Here is a 22,786-nt window from a genome sequence, read left to right on the forward strand (position 1 = left end):
GAATGCAAACCTGCGTGCGCGAAAGGCACTTCGCAGAGCGCGGTCCCTTGGCCCTGGGGCAAACCAGTCCTCCCTGGCTTCGGGGACATAGATAGACCGTTTGGGGCCACATCCGCTGCTGCAGCTTGCCAATGCTACCGTGGTGGTGCTAGAGAATAGAAATGGTCTGAGCCTGGGCATTGCGGTCATCTTGGGGCTGAATCTGATCCATCATCAGCGCTGCCTGGGTACATATTTTCTGCTTTTGGCCAAACGGCCGGTCCCATCCCAGCTAGCCCTACTCTGTATCCATCTCCACAGGATCTGTACTTTTCCTTCACCAAGCGTTGTAGACTCAAAATTGTCCGATCGCCCACCAGCCCCCCCAGCCTGTGCCGGCGCCGCCCCTGTTCGTGCACCGCCGCCGCTCTTCTCCTCGCTCCCCTCGACTGCTATTCTTCTCTTTGTCTGCTCTCCGCTCCCACGCCGCCGCCATCACGGGGCCCGACCAAGCCCGACCAAGCCCCGGGGCCGTGTTCCACAAACGCCTCGTTGCTCCTGGACCCAGTATATCAACGCCGCCTCACACACTGCTCAACGCCCACCACCCGCCCTTGACCCCTCCGGTGCCTGCGCACTTCTCTGGTGAGTAAGCAGGCGGTCCCAATGGCAGCAGGCCGCTGTACGCCGTCATCGGCGGGTCATGCAGATCACTGACCAGCGGCAGACGACCAGTCGAGCCAGCCCGGCCTGCCGCTTGACGCCATTCAATTTTGGCTGCAGCTCGAGAAACCCGGTACGTAGAGCCTCGAGTGGGCACAGGCCGTGCTAACGCGCAACGGGCAGATCAGATCTCACCGCTGGTGCCGTCGACAGGGGAGGCAGCCTCCGGCCTACTCATTCTGCAGGAGATAGACGCCGGTTCGGAAGACCCGAAAAAAGCAACGCAAAAAGCAAGCTCCCCACAGCCCTTGCCTCGCGCGCCCAAGCCGGCGCGGACTGCCGTCGAGACCTGTTTCGCGCGGATTGCCTCACCGCACTGCGCGCATTTTTCTCTCGCGCATCTGCTGTCAATCTGCGTAAAAGCAACACCAGCGAACGCGGTGTTGACGGACGACGGAGACGAAGACGACGACGACGACGACGACAACGACAACGACAACAACGACGACGACGACTACGACGACGACGACGACGACGACGACGACGACTTCGAGATCGAGGCTGGAGATTTACGCCACTGTCGCAGGTGCGGATCCCTCGAGAATCGCCGGCCCAGGCATTCCGAATTGCGCAGCACGCCCGCTCTGTTCCTGCCTAACGGGGCAACGACCTCGCCGCGAAGCCAGCCAGGGCAGCAGCGCCAGCCCACCTACCCCAACGACCCTCAGCGCAACTGCACCACGCAGCCAGCGGCCAGCGGCCAGCAGACGACGCCTGAGAGGACGACGCGCCGACGCGCCGTGGAGCAGCAGCATCAGCAGCAGCAGTATCAGCAGCAGGCGAAGGTGCGCAGCCAGCGCGGGTGAAGCAGCCGGGAGTTCGCAAGCCCTGCTCTACGCGAAACAGGGAGCTTTTGGGGCGCGCGCGCAATCTATATGTGCGCGGCAACAGTCATGAATCAAGGTCAGTCACGCCCGCCCTTCCCTTTCCGTCCCCCGTTCTCGTACCTGGCGGCCGGGAGCGACGAGACTCGTCCGCGACGCGCCCACCCGGCGAGCAGCTGAGGCGAGCGCGGCGGCCGAGGGCGCCATTGGTGCCATATTTATGACTGGGCCGGGTCGGGCAGCGCGCGCGCTGCCTCAAGCTTTTGGCACCCGACTCGGCGGAGGCGTGTGTAACCGCAGGCTGGCCGGCAGGCTGGCGGTCACGTCGTTTTCGTCCCACGTCCCGCTCGAGGGCTGCGCGTCGGGAGCGATTGGCTGACGGACGGCATCAGCAGTGACCATTCAACCCCTCCTGGGGACGCAGTACTCGCCGCTGTCCTCGGACAACCAATGCATCGACAGCATTGGCTCTCATGCACATCATACCTCCTATGCAGGAGGCGGAGGAGGAGAAGGAGGGGTGCCGGACCCGCTTCCTCTTCGGCGTGACGGCGCGTTGGGCCAGTCAGCGAGCGGCTTGCAGTCGCTCCCATCAAGTACTGGCTTCCGCTACCTGCCACACACCCACCGTCCCGCCGCGGCACATGATGGCAGCCAGTAAGTAGCCCTCTTTCGTTGGAGCCCAGCACCCCACGCACTCTGGCCCTCCCGCAGCGCCGCTTGGCCCCCGGCTGCCTGCCCTGCCTGCCCCTACTGGCTGCCTTCGCGACCAGCTGCTGCCCGGCGCCCTAAGCCCCCCCGGGGGCCACCATCTTCAGGCGCCCGAGCAAACACGTCGTCATGCTGCCCGCTACTTCCGTCGTACGCACCTAACCCGAGCCCTCGGGAGTCCTGTCCTCCCGGCAGCGTGGTTGTCACATTGATCACACGACAACCCCAGGCCGTGTCATCTTTTCCAGTCAAGATTGTCGAGCCCGCGGTGCCACAGGCCCGACGCGGTTACACATCGTCAGCCTTCTCGCACTTTATCTCAGCACCCGCTATTGTTTGAGTGTAGCCTACAAGACCGCTGACGCCGAATGACTCTTGCAGATTTCAGCACGCAGGATCTGGCATCTCCGACTCCAGCTCCGGCTCCATCTCCACCAGCCCGCGCTCCAACGCCTCCTCCATTGCCTTTTCCTCCTTCTCCCAGCCGGGGCTCTACGCGCAGCACCAGCCGCTGTACGGCCAGTCTCAGCTCTACGGCAGCAACCACGGCGCCTACCAGCAACCGTTCGGTGTCCCCAACATGTCGCGACGCATGTCTGGAATGTATGTTTTGAGTTTCGCTTCCGCCGTGGCGCTTTTAGCTGGCAGCCGCGCGGGTGGCAGCTGCTGACAGAATCGCAGAACGGACACATCGCAATCCGGCATGTTACCTCCGGCACGATCACCAGGGATGGGCAATCCCGTGTCACCGTCGCTCAGTGCGACCGCAAGGGACAATTATACAACTTCGACGCCGCACCTCAATCGCCACGCTCTGTCGCCCCGCAGCCACGCCGAATCCCTGAGCAGGACCTACACCTCCGTGCCCGACACCCCCCGCACCGTTCTGACTTCGGCCGGCACCCTTTCTCTCTCGCCCCCGAGCGGCCTTCCCTACGGAAGTGCAAGCATGCTTTCCTACCAGACCCAGCACGACTCCCGCTCCCACCCCGAGTCTCCGCCCTTCTCTGCCCAGGAGACCTTCGGCGAGATCACGGCCGGCGAGGGCCAGGCCGTCACTCCACACATCGAGTGCAAGGTCGAAAAAGGCTTCTTCTTCTCAAACGACCACACTTGGACCTGTTACCGTAGAAACTACTTCTCCGTCAATTGCTCATACACGCTGAATCCGCACCTTCCCAACAATCGCCTCTACCTCAGCCGTGGCGGCCGCAATGCGCCAGAGCAGATCCAGGCCATGGCCGTCACCCTCTCGGCAGCGGTCGACGGCGCAGCAGGGAAGTCGATCGAACTTGTGCAGCATACTCCAAAGCGCGACAAGGGACCGCAAATGCAGATCCAAATGGAGAAGCTCCTCCCGATGCCACCAGGTAAAGGCGCAGGTGATACTCATGGGTACCCACTCCAGTTTACCCACAACGCAGCAGCTCTGGCACCCCCGTTTCTTCCGCTCCAGCAGGACACGGAACAGTCATACTCGCCAGCCGGACACTCGGCAACCAGCCATCAACACACGTTCGAACGCATTCAGTTCAAGTCTGCCACGGCAAACAACGGCAAGCGGAGAGCGCAACAGCAATATTACCACCTGATCGTCGAGCTCTATGCCGATGTGCGACGGGCGACGGACGACCCCCCTGACTGGGTCCGCGTTGCCCAACGGGTCTCTGCTGCCGTGGTCGTGCGTGGGAGGTCTCCGAGCCACTACCAACACGAGGGCCCACACAGCGCCAACTCGTCGCGTGGCGGGGGCGCGGGTAGTGGTGCTGGTGGCCCGGGACACGCGGCCTACGGCGGCGCGGGCGCATCGGGCAGCGCCGGTCGCGGCATCTCCAGCAGCCTTGCCATGCTCGGCAGCTCTGCGATGGGCGGTACTGTGTACCGATCGGGTCAGTACCAGCTAGATCCCAGCCCGATCGGCAGCCATTCCGTCAGCTCGGCGAGCTCGATGAGTGGAGGCCCGGTCGACGGTGTTGCGAGTGAGCACACGGTCATGGAGGAAGAGGAAAACAAGGGCATCGAGCCGTACGACGGCTACCAATACTACCCCAGCCCGCTCGCAGAGGCGGGCCTTCCGATCGGCTCAAAGCAGGAGTACGATCCCACGAAAAGAGTCAAGATTGAGTTCAGCGAGGCCTCTCTGCCATCGTCATACAGCGTTGGCGGGTGCGGGCGCTACCAAGGAGTCGACACGAGCCGTGGATATTACCCCGACCTGAATGCCGCAGGTTATTAGCTTGGGCGATCGAGGTGGCTTGAGCTCCTCGGATGAAGGTCATTTCGATCGCTCACACTCGATAGCTCGACCCGTCGCGACGGGAAAAGCTAGGCTCGAGAGCTCGCTGACGGCCGATCGACTGCTTCACTACGCCTTCGCTTCGTAATGCGTTTTTATTCCCTTTCGGCACCTTTCCAACATGTTAGTCTCATCCTGAGCATAATTTCTGTTCACGGCTCCCGATACCACTGGCTTCACCCACTTTCTCCTGCGGATTATTCAGCGGGCATTTGCCGGCGTTACGGAATGAGGATGGCACACGCGCCTCGGAAGGCAGCAGCCAACATATACCACAATTGGGATCTGATGATGAAAATATCATGGGAGTACGACAAAGAAGGGACATAAGCGGCGCACACTGGTCTGTTCTTCGGACAACGACGAGGCGGCGGGACGAGACAACCGCGCTCTGACCAGCCGCGCTCGATCGCTGCTCATCCCCTCGCTTCCGGGCTAAGGCCTCTTCCTTTCTTTTTTTTTTATTTCATTGAGCTGTCTCCCGCTTCACCTATCTTGTTCTCGCTTTGAAATTCCTATTCCACACGTGTGTCCATGTGCCTCAGATGTTACGATGTCATGACTGCATGCTATGCTTGTTTCACTTCGAATCAAAGTTGCTCACCATTCACGCCTCCCCTTGTTAGCAGCCGCCTTAATTGCCATGATTCGGGCCGTCTTTCCGCACGAGGAAAGCGCCCGGGTTGCAAGCCGGAGGGGCACAGGCGTAGTGGATGGCAAAACAAAATTAAGACCGGGTCACTGGCCAAAGACGGCGGGAACGGACGGCGAAACAGGACTGGATAAGACGGCGGAAGAATGCGACAGGCGTCCTGAGAGGTTGCGCGAGGGGCTCTTTCACCCGCCATGTCATGTAAAGCTCGCGCTTTTGCTTTTCCCATTACCCCACAAGCAGCTTTCAGATTTTTGGAATACTTTTGACGGTCGGCCAGGAAAAAAAATGAAAAAAGAGGGGGGAGCCACACGCGGGGGCGAGGAGAGTTTGGCTGTACGCGGGCCATCAGGCTGGCCCTCGATGGCCGAGACAGTGCTGCGAAGACGACAGGAAACAACTGGGAGGGCAGCGTCTAGTTCCGTCTTCTTGCGACTGCAGCAGCGAAGCATGTATGATTACTAGTATCTTCTTAATCTCTCTCTCTCACTCTCTTTCTCTATCTCACTGACTGATACCTCGGCCGGGACCGGCATCTGATTCGTCTACGCGCTGACAGCCAGCACCGGCAGAGGCGGCGCAAGCCGCAAGCACTCACACAGACAGGGGACTTCGCCGCCCAAGAGCCGCCTACGACCCCGCGCAGCAAGCGGCGAGGCCAGGTGGTTCCTTTTCGTCAGCTCTCGTTGAGATCAGCTCATGTTTGCGTCGACGGTGGTTTCTTTTTTTTCGCCTCAGCCTCGTTGCTTTTTGCGCTCCGCCCAAACATTTCTCTCAGTGCACGAAGCAGCCACCCGTCGACAGATCCTTCCAACACCAGCAGGTTCCCCGCTTGAGCAGCGCACAGGCGGGCGAGCGAAGCGAAGGGAAGCGCACCAGAGCCGGCGCAACCCGGTGGGGTCTGGCAGGGTCGGGTCGACAATGGACATGGCACATGGCGGCCAGCTGGCGGCGACGCCCTCCCTGCAAGCTAGCGAGACGGGAACGGATCTCTCTCGTGGGTCAGTTCGCGCGCTCATCACACGTATCGTATCGTATCTCGATCTCGCGTGTCGAGGGTCAGCTCACGGCGAGCTAGCAGACGAGAGGCGGAGCGGGGGCCGCAGCCACTGGGCGTCGCCCGTCGGCCGGCTTGGGCGCGAAAACCCGGCTCCTGTCTGGCGCATCCTACCGGGGAGCCCCTCTCCGTCGGGTCAAGCAGCCTGAAGTAGATTCGCTCGCGGACGGCTCTGGTTTTTCTTTTTCCTTTAGACCATAAGCGCGGCAGGCGCAAGGGGTGGCGGAGGTGGAAAGGGGGAGTTTGCGGGTGGCAAGGCTCAGCCGCGCGCATCATCGTCGCCGGTCGCCATTGTCGACTTCTGCAGACACACCCCCCATGGAGCACACGGAGCATTGCACACGGCGATGGATGGAGTGCGCTCAAGACAAGGTTCGGCCCGCACCGCTGCTAGGCGGTAAAGCAAAACGCTCTCGCACCGTCCTTCCCGCCGCCCCCTTTCCGCCCTCCCGCCCGCCTTTGCGACCTCGCGCCCGCCCGTCGTCGAATCGCCGGGGCTGGATTATTAGACCGCCTCGCCCTGGCCCGCCTGGCCCGCCCGACCAGGCCCTCGGTCTGTCCGTGCGCAGACGAGCCCGTCAATAGATCTCGAAATATATGCCCCATCGCCTCCGACCGCCCTGCCTGTCATCGCGCGCGCATCGCGAAAATGTCTTGCTTGGGGTGCGGAGCGAGAGGATTGGGCGAATGGCCACGCGTGGAAGCCTCTCCGCCCGCTGCGAGTGGGAGGAAGGATTCCCGCGGCGCGAGTCAGTCGAGGGAGGGGAAATTAGAGTTTGACAGCGGTGAGATGAGAACAGCCGATTGAGCCTCACTGTTTTCTTTTTTGTTTTCGTTCTCTCATCAGATGAGACGAGACGAGACGAGACGAGACGTGGAGAGCCGCACCAAGAAACATGCGCTGCGTTGCGGTTTCGTTTCGTGTCTGTGCCGCCTGCCCGCCTGCCCGCCTAGCTGCCTGCCTGCCTGGCTGCCTGCCTGCCTGCGCTGAGCTGGGCTGGGCTGCTGCTGCTGTCGCTGCTGCTGCTGCTGCTGCGCCCGCGCTTTTTCGCCTCGCTCCGGGACGGTCGGCGGGAACTGCATGCGTGTCACCGGGGGGGGGGGGGGGGGGGGGGGGGGGGGGGGGGGGGGGGGGGGGGGGGGGCACGGGGCGCGTGCGATCTACCTAGGGCGGCGGCGGCTGCACCACGGTGCATATGCTGATGAGGGAAGATGCAGCAGAAGAGCGGCTCGAGGGCGCGTGCGTGTGCTCGCCCTGCTAATGTATGTACATCATTCCTTGACCGGTCAGACACACGTTACACCAGGGCGATATATGCAGCCTCTCGAGGCGCGCGTTGGCGGCCGGCTGCAGTCTGCAGCCTGCACTCTGCGGCCCTTTTCTCCCTTCCACTCTCTCTTCTCGACGAGGTCATGATGGCAGCAGGGCGGCGGTTTGTTGGGACGGCACTGCCGCCGCTGCGCTGACCGTGGCCGATGAAACCATGCAAGGCAAAGACACGTACGTACTCAGCTCTGCTGCTGCTGCTGCTGCTGCTGCTGCTGCTGCTGCTGCTGCGACAAGACAAGACATGGTGTGAGAGACGGAATGTCTGGTCTGCCCCAAGACAGCCGATTGGTCCGCTTTCGACCTACGCTTCTTCTTCTCTGCCGCTTCTCTGCTTCGCCTTTTTTTTTTTTTATATTTATCTTTTTTACGGCGTGGCAGCAGTTAGCCCTTGGTTTGACGTGCGCTGGTTGCAGATGCTCTATCCGCTCTCCTCTGCTTCCCAGGTGCATCAGCGGCAACAGGAAAAAAATAAAAAATCAAGAAAGCCAGCGTCGCGCGCGCCTGCTGCAGCTCGGTTGGTCGATGGCTTGCAGCTGGAATGTAGAGCGGCCGGGGCAGTAGCAAGGAAGCATTGGAACGGTTAGGGTCACGCTGGGTACCTACATAGCTACCTGACCACTATTATTGCTGTATGTATGAGCCTGTGCCTAACCTTTGCTGCATGCGCCCCAGCCACTCATCAGCAAGGGCGCACGGCGGGGCCCCTGGCGTCATCAGCCAGATGTGGCGTGGCTTGCTTGGCCTTGTCGTGATGCTCCTTTTTTGCCCGTTCCCCATGGTCCATGGAAATGGCAGACAAAGAAAGACGGGGCGGGAAGGGGACTCGGAATATGCGCGCATCCTGTTTCCTGGGACCGTCGTCACTTCGCGACCAGGCGGCGGGCTTGACGCCACAACCTACCTAGTGCTTGACCGCCATTTCGTTTCTGTTCCTCCCGCCCTGTCTGCCCACCATCGAATCCTCTCGGCTCATCTCTCTCTCTCTCTCTCTCTCTCTCTCTCTCTCTCTCTCTGCCTGCTTGCACGTCTAGCTGCCTACTCGCCTGACCGCCTGTCTCTGACCGCACCGCACTCTCGAGTCTCCGACGAGAGCATTCGGGCAATCTAGCTAGAGTCAGAGCTAGCGGAAAGCTCCCTTGCTCTACTTTAGCAGTCAACGGGACTACTCGGGTCCTTCTCTCACTGCCGGGGAGGGGGCAAGCGTGGAGGAATTACGATTCCGCCATTTCAGCTCTTCAAGGGCCCTGTTGATTATTTTATTTATTCCTTTCTACATACGGATTACTCCGTATCCGTATAGCATATCAACAAGGGGCACTCAGATTCAAGGCCCCACAGCCACCGCTCCTTGTCTCGCTTGTAGTAAGTCAAGATCGGGCTGGGCTCATTCGCTTCGCTTTTCCCGCCTTTCTCCCGTGTCTCTCTCTTTTTCCTTTTCCTTTTTTTTTTTTGGGGGGGGGAGAAGGAGAGGAAACCGACCACCTGGGTCCCGGGGGAAAAAGTCGGTCGTCTGTCGGTAGTTGAAGAAAAAAAGAAAGGAGGGAAAAGAAAAGAAAAGAGAAAGTGGAGAAAGATGAAGCTATGTAGCCGCCGCCGCGAGTCACACATATGCACACGCTCATCCAGGGGTGAAGACGAAGTGGGGATTATTTTTTTTTTTTGGGCAGCTATGGACTACTGTAGCTCACTTACTCACTACTACTTCCCGGTCTAGCGAAACCTGCAAAATACAGTCCCTACCCGCAGATCTCTCTCTATCTCTCTCTCTTTTTTTTCTCTCTCTTTATGCTTTTCATTTTCTCCAGTGGTCTCTGCTTATCGGTTGCCACCGGGACTTGTCACATCACCATGTGACATGACAGCCAGCAGATTACGATGCGCAGCGGGAAGGTCACACGGCGCACGGGAAGGCGAGGGGGAAAACGCCAGCGTGGAGAGAACCGGCGCTCGGGGTGGTCGAGTACTGGCACACCCCAGAGAAACAAAAGCAGGTTGCAAAACACCAATGTCTCTATTTTGGTGTGGTCTACCATCAGGAGCAGGTCCGACTTCCATCTAGGTTGAGCAGATAGCGACGCCGGACCTCAATGAACACCCACAATGCCTATGTACACACATACAAGTTTGAGCCCCATGATCTCGCGATCTTTTTCTTGCTTTGCTTGCCGCAGAACGCGGACATTTGGAAAGAACAAGAAAAAAACCAGTGAACGCCGGTAGTGCTGTGTCGTTACCAATTCTCTTTGTTGAAAACGCCCCTCGGGGCTGATCCCGCACGCCAAGAAAACATTCATCCCCCATCTCCACCCGCTGCCATCCTTCTGCCCCAGAAAACGGATCTTCTGCTTCTAGTGGAAGCCATTGGTCCCCTCAGAATTGCCCTGCTTGACCAGCCAGCTGAGAAGGTCGACCTTCGTGACGACGGCCACTGCCTTCATGTGGCCCTGATCATGCTCCGTGACTACCGCGGCGCTGTTCCATTCGAAGAAGCGGCTGAGCGCGTTCAGACGCGTGTCCCTGGTGATCTCGACGAACTTCCTCCTCTTAGTCGCCTTGTCCTTGTCTTCGCCCAACACGAGGTTATCCTTGCCCTGGACACCCAAATCCGAAGGATCGCTGACCGTCTCCGACAGCTTCCGGAAGTCGAACATGACGTCCGAGACAGGCGACTGCGGCGAAGCACGGCCGCTGCTGATGTAAGAGAGCAGGTTTCCGAGCGTGACAAGACCGACCAAGCGGTTGCCCTTGGTCGTTGCGACAGGGAGCTGGTCGAAGCCCTTGTCGCGCATAGTCTCAATAGCCTCGGCGCAGGGAGACTCGGCAGCGACCGTCATGACCGGCTTCAGCCGGAGCGAGCGGATAGTGACTCCCTTGTACGCATCCTTCGAGCTGGTCAGAGTGGGAGAGAGCGGCGCGGCCAGGGTCTGCGCCGGGGTGGGAGGCAACAGATCATTGGCGGCAAGCCAGTCATCGTCAGCGAACTGTTAGTCTCGTCAGCTCGTTGTCCGTCAACACAGACGGCTATATCAACATACCTTGCTCAGATAACTCCGGATGCTGTCCGGAAGCACGACGACGACGACGTCATCCTTTCCGAGGCCGAGGTCCTTGACGGCCTTGACCATGGCAGACATGGCGCTGCCACTGCTTCCACCGCACAAAATGCCCTCCTCGGCAATCAGGCGTCTTGCGTAGTGGAAAGAGTCCACGTCGTCGGTCTTGTACCAAGTGTCGACCCCCTTTTGGTCGAGAACATCCGGGATGAAGTCGTAGCCGATGCCCTCGACCTTGTAAGGCTGGTTCTTCTTCTCCTCGTTCAGACTCTCTGGAAGAGCGAGAATGCTGCCGTGCGGATCGGCGGCGATGATCTTGACATCCTGCTTGTGCTTTCTCAGGCCCCGGGCAATGCCGGTGATTGTGCCGCCAGTTCCAGCGCCGGCCACCAGGGCAGTGATCTTGCCGTCGGTCTGGGTCCAGATCTCCTCCGCAGTGCCGTACTCGTGGGCAAGCGGATTGTCGACGTTGCTGTACTGGTCCAGGATGTGGGCGTTGGGCAGCTCCTTCTCGAGTCTCCTGGCCACGCCGATGTGGCTCTCAGGAGCATCCCAGGCAGCGGCGGTCGGGGTGCGGATGATCTCGGCGTTGAGGGCGCGCAGGACGGAGACCTTCTCGGCCGACATCTTCTCGGGCAGGGTGATGATGGTGCGGTAGCCCTTGACGGCGGCGACGAGGGCCAGGCCAATGCCCGTGTTGCCGCTGGTGGGCTCGATGAGGGTGTCGCCGGGCTTGATGCGGCCGCTGCGCTCGGCCTCCTCGATCATGCGCAGGGCAATGCGGTCCTTGACGCTGCCGCCGGCGTTGAACATCTCGAGCTTCGCGTAGACGGTGGCCTCGATGCCCAGGCTCTGGGGGATCTTGTTCAAGCGCACCATGGGGGTGTTGCCAATCTGCTGGGTGACGGCATCGAGCACGACGGGCGGGATGCCCGGCTTGGTGGTGGAGGCCATGGTGTCTGCGGGCGGCGGCGAGGGTGTTTGGAGGTTGGAGGGGTTGTTGGAGGGGAAGGAGACAGCACGGTGGGATGACCATGGGAAATCTTTGCCATGTCCACGAAGCCGCGTCTAAGCGCACTCTCGGCGCGCTGCAAATTTTTGAATTACGACATCGCCGCTCGCCCTCGCCTCATCATCGCCGAAAGGCCGCTCGCAGAGGATTCCCACGGCATCAGCAGGTAGTATCGCCATCTCAGACGAAGCTGCGACGGCAGTGGAGATCCCCAGGGAACGCTGATCTGCCGCTGACGCCATTGCGCGCGGACCCGCTTGCCAGAATGGGCACCTCCGGCCCGCAGGGAAGTCGTGGCCGCCGCTCTCGTCTATCCCATCCATCCATCCGTCCTGGTCTGCACAGCACTGAATGACAGAGAACACGGTTGGCTGCAAAGTCAAGCTATAACTCATTCCATGTTTCTACACCCGGCCACATATCCACCTCAACTGCCCATGCGTATTGGCTAGTCGGCAGTGCTTGAGGTCGATATCCTCCCGTCTCTTCCTCCGCTTCCCCCGGTCCGTCCTCCCCCATTGCCAGTTCAGTCGCCATCGCTTCCCGGCGCATGAAACCCCAGGCTCGCAAAGAGGGCCTCCATCTCGCGCTCGTGCTCCTCGGCATCTTCGTACGGGTCCCACACCTTGCTCGCCGCGCCGTCGCTCTCCTTGAGCTTCTGGTCCAGCATCTTGCTCCAGAACAGCTCGAAGAAGGGCCGCGTGGCGTGGCCCAGGACCGCCTCGCGCCTCAGCGGCTTGGACCGCGCGCCGCCGTACATGCCCAGCGAGTGCTCGAACATGGGCGCCATTTCGAACTGGCAGAAGCGGCACAGCGCCTCAATGTGCAGCGGGTGCAGCGGCTTGCGGTCCGCCCGCACCGCCAGCACGCTGCCCACATGGTGCTGCCACGCCGCCGGCGCCCAGCCCCACGCCATGCCCGCGCCCTCGTCGTCGCGGCACGCGAGGTGCAGCGACGTGGCCGCCTGGTTGGCGAACGGGTGCCTCATGCCGGTCTTGGAGGCCGTCTCTCGCTCCTGCGTCGTCGTCGTCGTCGTCGTCGTCGTCGTCGTCGTCCACGCCGAGCTGGCCGGGTACTTGCGCGTGAGGACGGGGATGCCGACGCGGGCGGCGAGCTCCGAGGCGTCGTGGTCGCCGCCCGCGAAGATGGCGTGCGTCGCCGGCACCTCGACCTCCAGGAAGGGCGGCAGCCCGAACGCGTCCTGGTCGCCTTGGCAGCTGATCTTCACGCCCTTGACCTTCTTGCTGTCGCCGTCGGCGCGGGCGTCTCCGTCGACCGCCGCGCCGTTGCTGTATGTGACGAAGAAGTCGGCGAGGTGGCGCAGGTCGTTGAGGTCGAGATCGCGGCTCACCGTCTGGTCCACTCCGAGCCCATGCATGCCGTACGCCAGGATTGGGCCTCGCCAGTCGAACATGTTGCCGCGCGGGACCGGGAGCGACTGGATGGCGAGGTTGGGCTGCGACCCGTCTTTGAGGAAGGCGTCTCGATACGCGATGCGGATGGTGTTGGGGAGTTCGCGCTGCAGCACCGCATTGTACTGGATCTGGCTCTCGGCCCCGTGCTCGCCCAGATGCGCCGCGCTGTCCGCCATCTGGAACCGGCTGGTGAAGCTGTCGTCGAAGTCCTCGTCGTCCTCGTGCCACGTGAAGTGCACCCATACGAGCGTCGGCTTGCGGTCGTCTGGTGGGAAGAGGATGCCGAGTTTGTGCTCGTGGCTGGGCCGAATTGACCGGTTGAGTGATGAGTAGGTGCGGCAAAGAAGCTTGTGGGTCGGGTGGTCGGCCGCCTGGCAGGTCTTCGAGCAGTATCTGCTGCAGTGGCAACGGGCGCATGCGCTCGCGGCTGGCTTGGTGCACGCCAAGCACAGTTCCCTGGGCCCGTCCATTCTGCGGAGTGGGATCTTTTACAGAGCGTTCGCCAGAAAAAGGCCCCTACGCGGTGAGTTAGACGGTGGATATATCCGCAGCTTCGCGGCGCTTACCCTGATCGAGACGGAAGGCCTTGTGAGAGCAGATCAACAACGGTCAGCACGGGTCCTTTGATATTGTCATGCCAACAGGGCGTTGAGGCGACCATTTGAACTGGGGTGCATGGTTTCTGACGTATACTCACGTTCGCACAGCTACGTCGACCTCCCCATCTGCTGTACCACCTTGCCAGGGGTCCCCGTGTAATGAAAGCGGCTGACTGGACTTGACAAGCGCCACGCTGAGAGCAACAATCACCTGTTGCGGCAATGCCATAAGCTTCTGTGCACCTGCTATTACTTACTAAATCAATACTTCAAACTTCAACCCAAGTTTGATACAATCATGGAGGTCCTGGCGCCTGGCCACAGATAGCGTGCGAGGGCGGGGAAACCTCCAGTATATGCATAAGCTTCCGGATCAGTAGACACCGCTGACCCGCTGCAGTCATCCGTCAGCTCGTCTAGACGCCAATCGCTTCAGCGCTGAGGATGCACACCGAGGAATACCGTCAGTGAAACATGACGTTCACTCCAACATCAACCGAGAATACCGTGTCCAAAGGAGCAGCGGAACGGAGTATGGATCGGGTTGTGTTTCGAGGCCTGCGTTTATACGCGGTATTTTACTGGTTTGGCGGGGATTGTGCGGAACACTCACAGGGGACCGTCAAGTGAAAGTGTATGCCAGTCATCATCATTAGTCTAGACAATGCTACGCTTGCCTAATTGCTCGAAGTGTACCCAAAGACCCATTTGTTTTACCGTAAACCCCCTTGACCCTGGTATCACTGTACGCACAAACTACATCCGCCACCAGAAGAGAAAAAAACGAAGAGAAGAGCATCTGGAAATAAAGTAACATGAAATGAACCGAATGTCAGAAAACGCCAGAAGTGGTCGCAGCAATGAGATTCGTCATGGGAAGCGGAAGAGATCGGGATTAGGGGATGAGAAAGGGAATCTTGGTCGTGACAGGGTCGTTATCGTCATTCCATGAAAACGTTCGATCGTCCAAGCCCTGTCGAGTGGAAAGGTGACAAAAGGGTAATCGGCCGTTTCATGGAAAGCGAGAGAACACCAAAGAAGCTGTGAAAGCAGTAAAGTTCGCAATAATGAACACAACAGGAGGGGAAATGGCCGGCGATGGTACCTGACATGGCGTGGATCGCTGGCGCATCGTACCGTCCGCTGCGCGTGCGAGGGGGTCGGTTGTGCGCGAGATGCTGTCGCAGTCCCTTCAACAGAATGTTGAGGTTATAGAATGTACCACATGTGGTCTTTTTCTCTTTTTTCGGCGTCCGCCTGCTCCTCTGCCTCCTCACCGAGGTCTCTTAGGAGTCAATCTTCAACGATTAAGCTGCTTCTTTCGTTCTGAATGCTGCTTCTTTCGTTCTGCATGCTGCCCCTTTCATTCTGCATGCTTTTCCTTTCGCGCAAACTACCATTTCGGCTGCTGAAAAACAATAAGCAATTAGAATCCGGTTTCCTTCTCGCAGAAGTGTTTTGGTGAAGGTTTAAAAAGGGAAAAAGGTTGCTGGACCGTTGAAAGTCGTTGCAAAAAAGTTGTCTGTCGAAGAAGAGAAGGTCGGACAAGTGATTGTCGAGGAAGGTAGTCCTTACGTGTATCCGGGAGGACTTCCCTGGGCCCCGTTGGCTCCGTGAAGTTTGCTCTCCATTAGGTGAAGAGTGGCGGGGAAATACGGCTCGACGCCAAAGTTGCGCAGGTAAGCAGCCGTCTTCTCGATGCGCTTAATCTCACGCTGAACCGGCCAGTCTTCGCCCTCGTCGAAGCGGCGGCGAACAACATCGACCATGGCTTGGTCGAGGCGGCCGTAGAAGTCGCGGCGTGCCGCAATGTCCTCGGCATCGCCTGTGTCCAAACCGCCGTGAGCGTTGAGGTTTCCACCCAGCTTCAGGATCAGATCGAAGGCGTAGCGCGGACCGGTGCGAAGCGACGCAAGGCGCGCGATGTCCGGAAGGAACTTGGCCATGGCGGAGGCGAAGTGGGAGGCGGAGATGCTGTCGTTCAGGTCGTCCTGCAAACGGTGGAGATCGAAGTTGACGATGGTGATCTTGCGGTCGAGCTGGGCGTTGAGGGTGCCGGCGGCAGCCGGATCGTCGCGATCCATCTGCTTCGCGATGGTGGGAGGGACATCTGTGGCCTGTTAGTACAGGTGAAAGTGGCCGTCGCGGAAAGGAGACGGTCGGTCGTACCAGGACGCAGGCCTCTCTTGTCAATCCAAGAGTGCACTTCGGCTCTCTGCTGCTCCAGCGTCTCGACCCAGGCGTTGAGCTCTGCGATCTGGCCCTCGAGCTGGTCGATCCTCTCGGTGTACGGCCTGACGGCCTCGTTGAAGGCGCGGGTAAGCAGGTCGGGGGCGCCGAGAGAGGGCTCGGAAGGCTTCATGTGCATGCCGCCGCTCATGGGCATTCCCATGGCGCCGTGCGAGGGGTCCATGGGCATGGCGTTGTGGCCGCTCATGGTGCGTTGGGGGGCGAAGGGCTCTTGGGGGCCGCTCTGGCGCGGATACATCTGCGTATCCTTCTCGATCGGGGCGAGGGGCTCGTGACTGCCGTTGACGGGAGCAGCGGAGTCGCGGCGTGAGGAAGGCGGGCGCTCGTACTTCTCGAAGGTCTTGTTGGTGGGCGAGTCGGATTCGTCAAGATAAGAATTGGCCCGCGAGCGGCGCTTGAAGAACATAGTGCGGAAACAAGAAGGGAGCGGGAGCGTGGAGCAGCGCGGGTGAGGAATTGGCTTTATTGCGGAGGGGTGAGCGGGCGCAATGGTGCCGGCGGTGCGGTGGGAGCCGAACAGGTTTGGCTCCGCGGTACGAGGGGGTTGGGGGCTGATCTATGAGGGGATATTGCGATGGCAGGAAAAGCTGGTGGTGGTGGTGATGCCCGGTGATGCCCGGTGGAGCGATAGCGCGACTATTAAGCCGTGGCGGTGGCTGGGCGAGGAGCGGCGAGGAGCGGCAGGCTGGCAACAGCGGCGACGGCTAAGCACAACACGACAGCGGCGGACGCGAGGGCCCGGGCAGAGACGCTGCAATTCGCGCGGGGCGGCAGGCGACTGCAGCGAGCGACTGGGAATTCCGCAGAGCGAGAGTACGAGCCGGCGGCCAGCGGAGCGCCGGAGAGGTGCATCGGGCGGGTCAAGAGGAGCACCGGGCGGGGGAACTCCCTCCCAGCCACGCCGGTCCTGCCGGCCTTCAGCTCAACACGAACATAATCGGGGCCAGCGCTCCCTGGACCTGAAACTCCGGCTCGCGAACTCACTTCTGTTGAATCGCCTCGTGCGACCCGCTCCGGCTGGGCGCTAATGCACGCTGCTCCTTTCCGTAGCGCCCATGGCCGCCGCCATCCTTGTCGCTATCCCGCTACCGTCACGCCGCGTCCTCGCTCTCCACACATCTCCGCCGCCTGCCATGTGCGCCAGCAAGGGGGGGCGGACGGTTCGCCGCCGCTCTTCCCTATCTGTCCGACTTGTAGGCGCAAACCCTCGTATTCCTGGAAGCTCTAGCGGCGATCGGCTCTCGCCCGCATCTCGTTGCCGCAGAACTCTATCTGTGTGACGACGACGTTGGCTTTAAGAGGACCACGAGTCTCGACATCCGCTGCTGTCTCTGCCTATCGTTTCTCCCGACCCCGCTTGCTTGGTCCAATTCCCGCGGCTACGAGCGCAGCTCCACCAGTTGTTCTGTTGCGTCTGACCACAGCTGTTTCCTGGCTGTCCCGGATGTCTTCCTGAATCATGCATGAGATGACATTCGCTGGTGCTCTAATTATGATCCCTAGCCGCCCAGTCTCCGACTCTCCTGTCAATGCGAATCGACATTACCAATCCGCCTGGTTCCCGGAACGCCCGTCCAATGCCAATGCCGCGCCCATCTAGACCGACATCTTCATAGCAATCGTCTTGTGCGGGTCGTAGCCCTTGACTTCGAAATCACTGGCAGACCATCCATCGATGCTGCCGCCCTTCTCCCTCTTGATCGAAAGCTCCGGGAAGACCCTTGGCTCTCTCTCCAGCTGCACCTTCAGGGCATCGACGTGGTCGAGGTAGACGTGGGCGTCACCCATGGTGTGCGTCAACGTGCCGGGGGTCAGATCGCAGACATGGGCCAGCATGTGCGTGAGAAGAGCGTACGACGCAATGTTGAAAGGCACGCCGAGCCCCATGTCGCAAGACCGCTGATAAAGCAGGCAGTGCAGCACCCCACGCGCCTTCTCCTGTCTCTCTTGTCCCTCGCCCTTCTCGCCCCTCTTTGCGCGTGGAAAGCTTACATAGAATTGTGCAAACATGTGGCAGGGGGGCAGGGCCATCTTCTTCAGATCTGCCGGGTTCCATGCGCTCATGATGATGCGGCGGTCGTACGGCTTGTTTTTGAGCTTGTCAATGACATCGGCCAGCTGGTCGACGCCCTGGCCGGTATAGTCCGTCTTTGCATCCACGTACTCGGCACCAAAATGGCGCCACTGGAAGCCATATACCGGGCCCAGGTCGCCCTCTTCGCGGTGAGACAAACCCACGCTGTCGAGGAACTCGCGCGACCCGTTGCCATCCCAGATTTTTATGCCAGCCTCAGTCAAGGGTTTGGAAGATGTAGTGCCTGCAACGAACCACAGCAGCTCGGCGACAACTGCACGCAGGAAGACACGCTTCGTGGTGAGCAGCGGGATGACGGGTGTTGCTTCTCCTTCCGCACTCGATGAGGGGCGAGAAAGAGAAAACTTCAGCTGCGGGGGCGCAAAGATGGAGTAAGTGCCCGTTCCTGTGCGGTCGGGGCGATGTTCGCCATTTTCGAGGATGTCGCGGATCAAGTCGAGGTATTGGTATTCTTCATGGCGAACGGACGAGCCGGCAGCAGGCTTCGCGGGCGTCTTGTGGGCGGCAGAGGGGCTCTCGGGAGCGATGACGGTTTCTACAGCACCCGGAGACATTGCGAGCAGCTTCGGGGTATCCTGGCGGAGGCGGGCGGCAAGGAAGCGAGCGGTTGCGGTGGAAGTGGTTTACAGGAAGACGCGCGCCGAAAACGCGCTTCGAGAGGGACGCGACGCGCCGATCGGCAGTTGCCAAGTTCCGACGTCTTCTGCGGTTGCCGAGGCCGTCGATCAAAGTAAACAGCGTCTGCCCCGAGGCCTACGACTCGTCCAGAGCACACCACCCCCACTGCCCCTGCAGCACTCCCCATATATCAGGAACGGGCCGCTGGGATAAGCACCGCCCGCACTGCTTCGGAAACCATGCGCGACGACGAATCCCTCGCCCGTCTGCTCACCGTCTTGCGGGAGCGCCGCGTACCCTTGACCCGCGATGACGTGCAGTGGGCCTTCGACTCGGTCAAAACACAAAACGATGCCGTCTCGTGGGTCGAAGAATACCTGCACTCCGACACGCTCTTGAGCAAAGAGGAGCTTGCTCTGTAAGCCATCACATTCTGCAGACACATGGATCATTGATGCCTAAGTGTTCATGCCCAAGGTACGAAACTCTCTGCGCACAAGACGAAGAAGTCAAGGACCTTGTACATGTACCAGAGATCCAGCCGTTCCAGGATAACGGAATCCGTGATGCGATTGAAGCCCTGGAGGCTTCCACTACTGCTATTGATGAGCAGACCAAAAGCCTCGAAGTCCAGATGGACGCGCTTCTTGAGCTTCGCACGCAAAATGCAGAGCCAAACAATGCGGTTCGAAGGAAGCTTGACGACCGCAGGAGGAAAATCACCTCGGAGAAAGGCCAGTTGGATTTTGATGTAAGCGGGGAATTTTCCTGGGCAAATTGAGGGGGGTACTGACAGCGAGCAGATAGAAGGGCTGAAATACGCCATTAACGATCGTATCTTGTCTTCTCAGAAACAGACCAAGTCTGCAGCGTCTAGCTTGACAGCCGTGGTCAACGACCGCTTCACTTCTGATGATCGCATGCTTTCTGCAGTCTCGAAGCTGTCTTCAAAGCTTGAGCCACCCTCTGAAGAGCAGTTCGATTTCCAGACTATCAACAAGTGGTGCACATCACTGGTCTCGTTTCGAGCGGCCGGCATTCGGGTGCGGGTTGAGCGCATATTCCAGGAAACTCTTACGAATGACGACTACTCAGAGGAAGCAAGGCAACCCGCGGATGAAGCGCTAGCTGAGAAAGAGGAGCTCAAAGAGGAGCTCGAGACGCTGCACTCTGAAATCACATCCGTAGCTCAGATGGGTGTCGAGCAGGAACTGCGCCGACCTATCTTCCAGACCCTCGAACAAGGACAGGGCCAACAAAAACGTCTCCAAATACGCTGGCTCGACTATGTGAGTTTCATACTCTCCATACCTCCCCACTTCACCCCCTTTCTAATATGTACATACTATCCAGATCCTCGCTTCCTTGGAATACATGACCAATCGCCTCCACCATCTCACGATGCACGCCGCCGATTTAAGAGCCTACACTGCAGCTCTTTCAGAGATTAGTAAGGTCTTTTCGGCTACTCTGCCCCCGCCGCCTCCAACACGCTCTTCGCCCTCCAAACAAGCCGCGGTCGCCCGTGCCCGTGCCAAGAGCATTGCCGCCACGCCCGTTCAGCTAAGTGCGGCAACTCAGCAGCTTCTCCGCCAACTTGACATCACGCTTCCGCCGGTCGCAGAGACTCGGCCACTTCAGGCTCTTGCGCAAGCCGTTATGGACCGCCAGAGCCGCCTTCTTGCACACATTGACTCGAGCCAGAGTACGGCAGTCCAGAGCGTGAGCGAAGCGGTGAGTTCGGGCGCAGTTGAAGTACAAGAGATGCTTGCAGCGCTGTTTGCGAACTCTGAGTATAGGACGGTGAAGGTGACGAAGAGGGAGGTGGAGGAGGGGCTGGAGGCGGTTGAGAAGGGCATCGGTGAGGTGAGCAGCATTATGCCGGAACTGCAGGAAAAGATGAACGTGGCAGGAGGAGATGCGAAGTCAAAAAGGAGAGAAAGGGCGTTTGTTGGAAGGTGGGGGGCTCCGACCGAGTAGAGTGATTCATGCCATCTGTAGGCTGGTTGCGCCCACGCTCTTACAACACGTTGGATCAAAGCAATTTCAGAAGAACGTGCTATTTTGCTATTTTGAAGGGTTGAAGAAGCAGAAATCTATCTAATGTTTAATTAATGTAAGTGGTAGGAAACTTCCATCTAGCCGACCATGATGCAGGCATAAGCTCGAGGTTAGATGCCGTCAATGCTTTCTGAGAGTATATGCGCCTCCAAGAAGATGTCTTCAACGCCTTCAGAGTTCCGAGTAAATAGTCGCTCAGAGGCAAATGGCCGCCTCTCAAACCTAAGACCCACCGTCGTTAATCCAAGAGAAGCCGTGTCACCGATACCATCACCATTTGCCCTAGTTTTTTCTTTTGCCCGCTCACTCCAAAGTCTTGACCCACTTGTTCTTTTCCGCCCACCTCTGCTGCTCTTGCACCATCATGACATAGAACTCATGGTCCCAACCAACGCACTGCAGGTACTCCCACCACAGCCTCAGGCCCGGCGGATCCGCAGAGTCCTCCCTCTGGAACGCCTGCAGTATCTTCTCCGTGGTCAACCTGCCAATCTTCTTCCTTGCCTCCTCCTCCCACTCGCTCAGGTCGCGAATGTGCTGACCCACCTCTTTTCTCACGATCTCGTGCCCCACGTCCGGATGGCCTGGCAGAGGTCCCTCGTACTCGGGCCTAGGCATGAAAGCTTTCATGAGCGCATCCGTGACCCAGCCTGGACGCGCGATATCGGCCAGTTGCTCGGCCCAGTACATCTTCACCGCGTCTGGCACGTGCTCCATCTGTCTGTCGTAGTCGAGTTTGTCGGAGAGGCGAAGCTGGCTGTACATTCCCATGTAGACGTACTTGCGGCCACCGACTTCAGCCTTGTGTTCATCATCATCACGACCACCGCCAACATCATGCTTCTCTGCCCACTCTGACTCGGATACGAAGACAGGCACATTGTTGAATGCGCCCGCCGCATCATCGCCGTCGAAATCCTCCGGGTTCTCCGGGTTAAAGAATGCTGTCAGCTTTGCGCCGTGGGCAGCGGGCGAGCGCGGAACGTAGGGATCAGTTGAGGCGTTCAGAATGTAGTAAGAACGTGATGGTAGGATGCTGCCACCCTCGGTCACCGGGTGATAGTAGAAGCCGGGACTCCAATACTTGCCGAGGAGGAACTGTCGAATGAAGTCCCATGAGAAGGTCTGCATGGTAGAAGGAGTCGGAATGGTAGCGGTAGCCGCATCGTCAATGGGGCGCAAGCTGCGGATGGCCAAGGGTTGCCAATTGCCAGCCGAGGACATGTGTGTGAAGGACGGGTCCTCCGTCGATGGAACCGGAGTGTCTGGGTGCATTGGAAGACAAGGTGACTGCGTGGACTGCTCGGCTTCGTTGTCACCTTCGTTCAAGAACCCATCTGGCTTAGCACTACTAAGATGGATGGTTAGTGAAGTGAATCATCGACGCGATCTTGGATCAGGGCCATACCTGATCTGCGTCTGATCCGGCGGCTGCACTGCAGGTGCCTGGCTGTGGGAGCCCTCAATCTGCTTCGCAGCATTGGTCAAGAACCCCAAAAGACCACTGGAGTTCTGGAGACGCTGGCGAGTAGCATTCACTTTGGATTGGTCAAATTGCTTAGGAGGATGGAAAGCACCGATGGTAACACTCCAGCTGCCCTGCTTTAGCATCTCGAAATCTTCGCGCAAAGACAATATCTCTTTGTTAAAGATGTCGGTGAGGTCTTTGAGGTCCGACACCTTGATAGTGACCAGATCATCCCGGCTATGTTGATTGGAGATGTCACCAGACGAACGTACAACGGGACGCAAATGAGGTGGAGTGGCATGGCTACTATGCAGCAACCCGCGAGGCTGATCAATGCCTCTAAATGACATGGCGAGGTGTCCTAGTAAGGACGGTCAGCGACAGCGTGTGGTGAAGGAGCAACAAAAGCATCAATCGGTAAGGGGAGGTACTTGCGAACCTTGACTACTCTGCCGGTGGGAATATAAGGGAGGTTGATCAGCAAGCGAAGCTTGTGGTAGTTGTAGATGTAGAGGAATGGAGGAGCAGAGGCAGATGGAAGCGTTTTATGGCGCCTGGACGCTGCACGCTGGACACTGGACCCTGAGTCCGCCTGTGGAGTATTCACATGGAAGGTGGGCAGGTGCTAGTCACTCTTGCATAC

The 22,786-nt window shown here is 59.3% G+C and overlaps 7 protein-coding genes across 7 annotated transcripts; 2 read left to right on the forward strand and 5 right to left on the reverse strand.

Moving 5' to 3' along the window:
* Nucleotides 1-645: 645 nt before the first annotated feature.
* On the forward strand, nucleotides 646-4,473 carry BKCO1_770009 (ndt80 like dna-binding family protein; the record flags this gene model as incomplete). Its single annotated transcript, XM_020279063.1, has 8 exons — nucleotides 646-661; nucleotides 707-775; nucleotides 826-1,487; nucleotides 1,606-1,816; nucleotides 1,919-2,183; nucleotides 2,241-2,534; nucleotides 2,619-2,840; nucleotides 2,919-4,473. 8 exons carry the CDS (start codon nucleotides 646-648, stop codon nucleotides 4,471-4,473), a joined length of 3,294 nt encoding a protein of 1,097 aa, XP_020125840.1.
* Nucleotides 4,474-9,920: 5,447 nt separating this feature from the next.
* On the reverse strand, nucleotides 9,921-11,579 carry BKCO1_7700010 (cystathionine beta-synthase; the record flags this gene model as incomplete). The annotated part of the gene is made up of 2 exons (XM_020279020.1): nucleotides 9,921-10,553; nucleotides 10,608-11,579. The coding sequence occupies 2 exons, from the start codon at nucleotides 11,577-11,579 to the stop codon at nucleotides 9,921-9,923; spliced, it is 1,605 nt and encodes a 534-aa protein (XP_020125859.1).
* Nucleotides 11,580-12,163: 584 nt separating this feature from the next.
* On the reverse strand, nucleotides 12,164-13,522 carry BKCO1_7700011 (zinc finger mynd-type protein; the record flags this gene model as incomplete). Its single annotated transcript, XM_020279021.1, has 1 exon — nucleotides 12,164-13,522. One exon carries the CDS (start codon nucleotides 13,520-13,522, stop codon nucleotides 12,164-12,166), a length of 1,359 nt encoding a protein of 452 aa, XP_020125860.1.
* Nucleotides 13,523-15,222: 1,700 nt separating this feature from the next.
* On the reverse strand, nucleotides 15,223-16,307 carry BKCO1_7700012 (uncharacterized protein; the record flags this gene model as incomplete). Its single annotated transcript, XM_020279022.1, has 2 exons — nucleotides 15,223-15,761; nucleotides 15,821-16,307. The coding sequence occupies 2 exons, from the start codon at nucleotides 16,305-16,307 to the stop codon at nucleotides 15,223-15,225; spliced, it is 1,026 nt and encodes a 341-aa protein (XP_020125857.1).
* A 1,190-nt stretch (nucleotides 16,308-17,497) lies between these two features.
* BKCO1_7700013 (thymidylate synthase) lies at nucleotides 17,498-18,550 on the reverse strand (the record flags this gene model as incomplete). Its single annotated transcript, XM_020279023.1, has 1 exon — nucleotides 17,498-18,550. One exon carries the CDS (start codon nucleotides 18,548-18,550, stop codon nucleotides 17,498-17,500), a length of 1,053 nt encoding a protein of 350 aa, XP_020125858.1.
* A 303-nt stretch (nucleotides 18,551-18,853) lies between these two features.
* On the forward strand, nucleotides 18,854-20,594 carry BKCO1_7700014 (uncharacterized protein; the record flags this gene model as incomplete). The annotated part of the gene is made up of 4 exons (XM_020279024.1): nucleotides 18,854-19,032; nucleotides 19,092-19,365; nucleotides 19,418-19,903; nucleotides 19,968-20,594. The coding sequence occupies 4 exons, from the start codon at nucleotides 18,854-18,856 to the stop codon at nucleotides 20,592-20,594; spliced, it is 1,566 nt and encodes a 521-aa protein (XP_020125823.1).
* A 384-nt stretch (nucleotides 20,595-20,978) lies between these two features.
* BKCO1_7700015 (sh3 domain-containing protein) lies at nucleotides 20,979-22,493 on the reverse strand (the record flags this gene model as incomplete). The annotated part of the gene is made up of 2 exons (XM_020279025.1): nucleotides 20,979-22,026; nucleotides 22,084-22,493. 2 exons carry the CDS (start codon nucleotides 22,491-22,493, stop codon nucleotides 20,979-20,981), a joined length of 1,458 nt encoding a protein of 485 aa, XP_020125863.1.
* Between the last annotated feature and the right edge of the window lie 293 nt (nucleotides 22,494-22,786).

Source organism: Diplodia corticola, assembly GCF_001883845.1.
Source record: "Diplodia corticola strain CBS 112549 chromosome Unknown scaffold77, whole genome shotgun sequence".
Lineage (NCBI taxonomy): Eukaryota > Fungi > Ascomycota > Dothideomycetes > Botryosphaeriales > Botryosphaeriaceae > Diplodia > Diplodia corticola.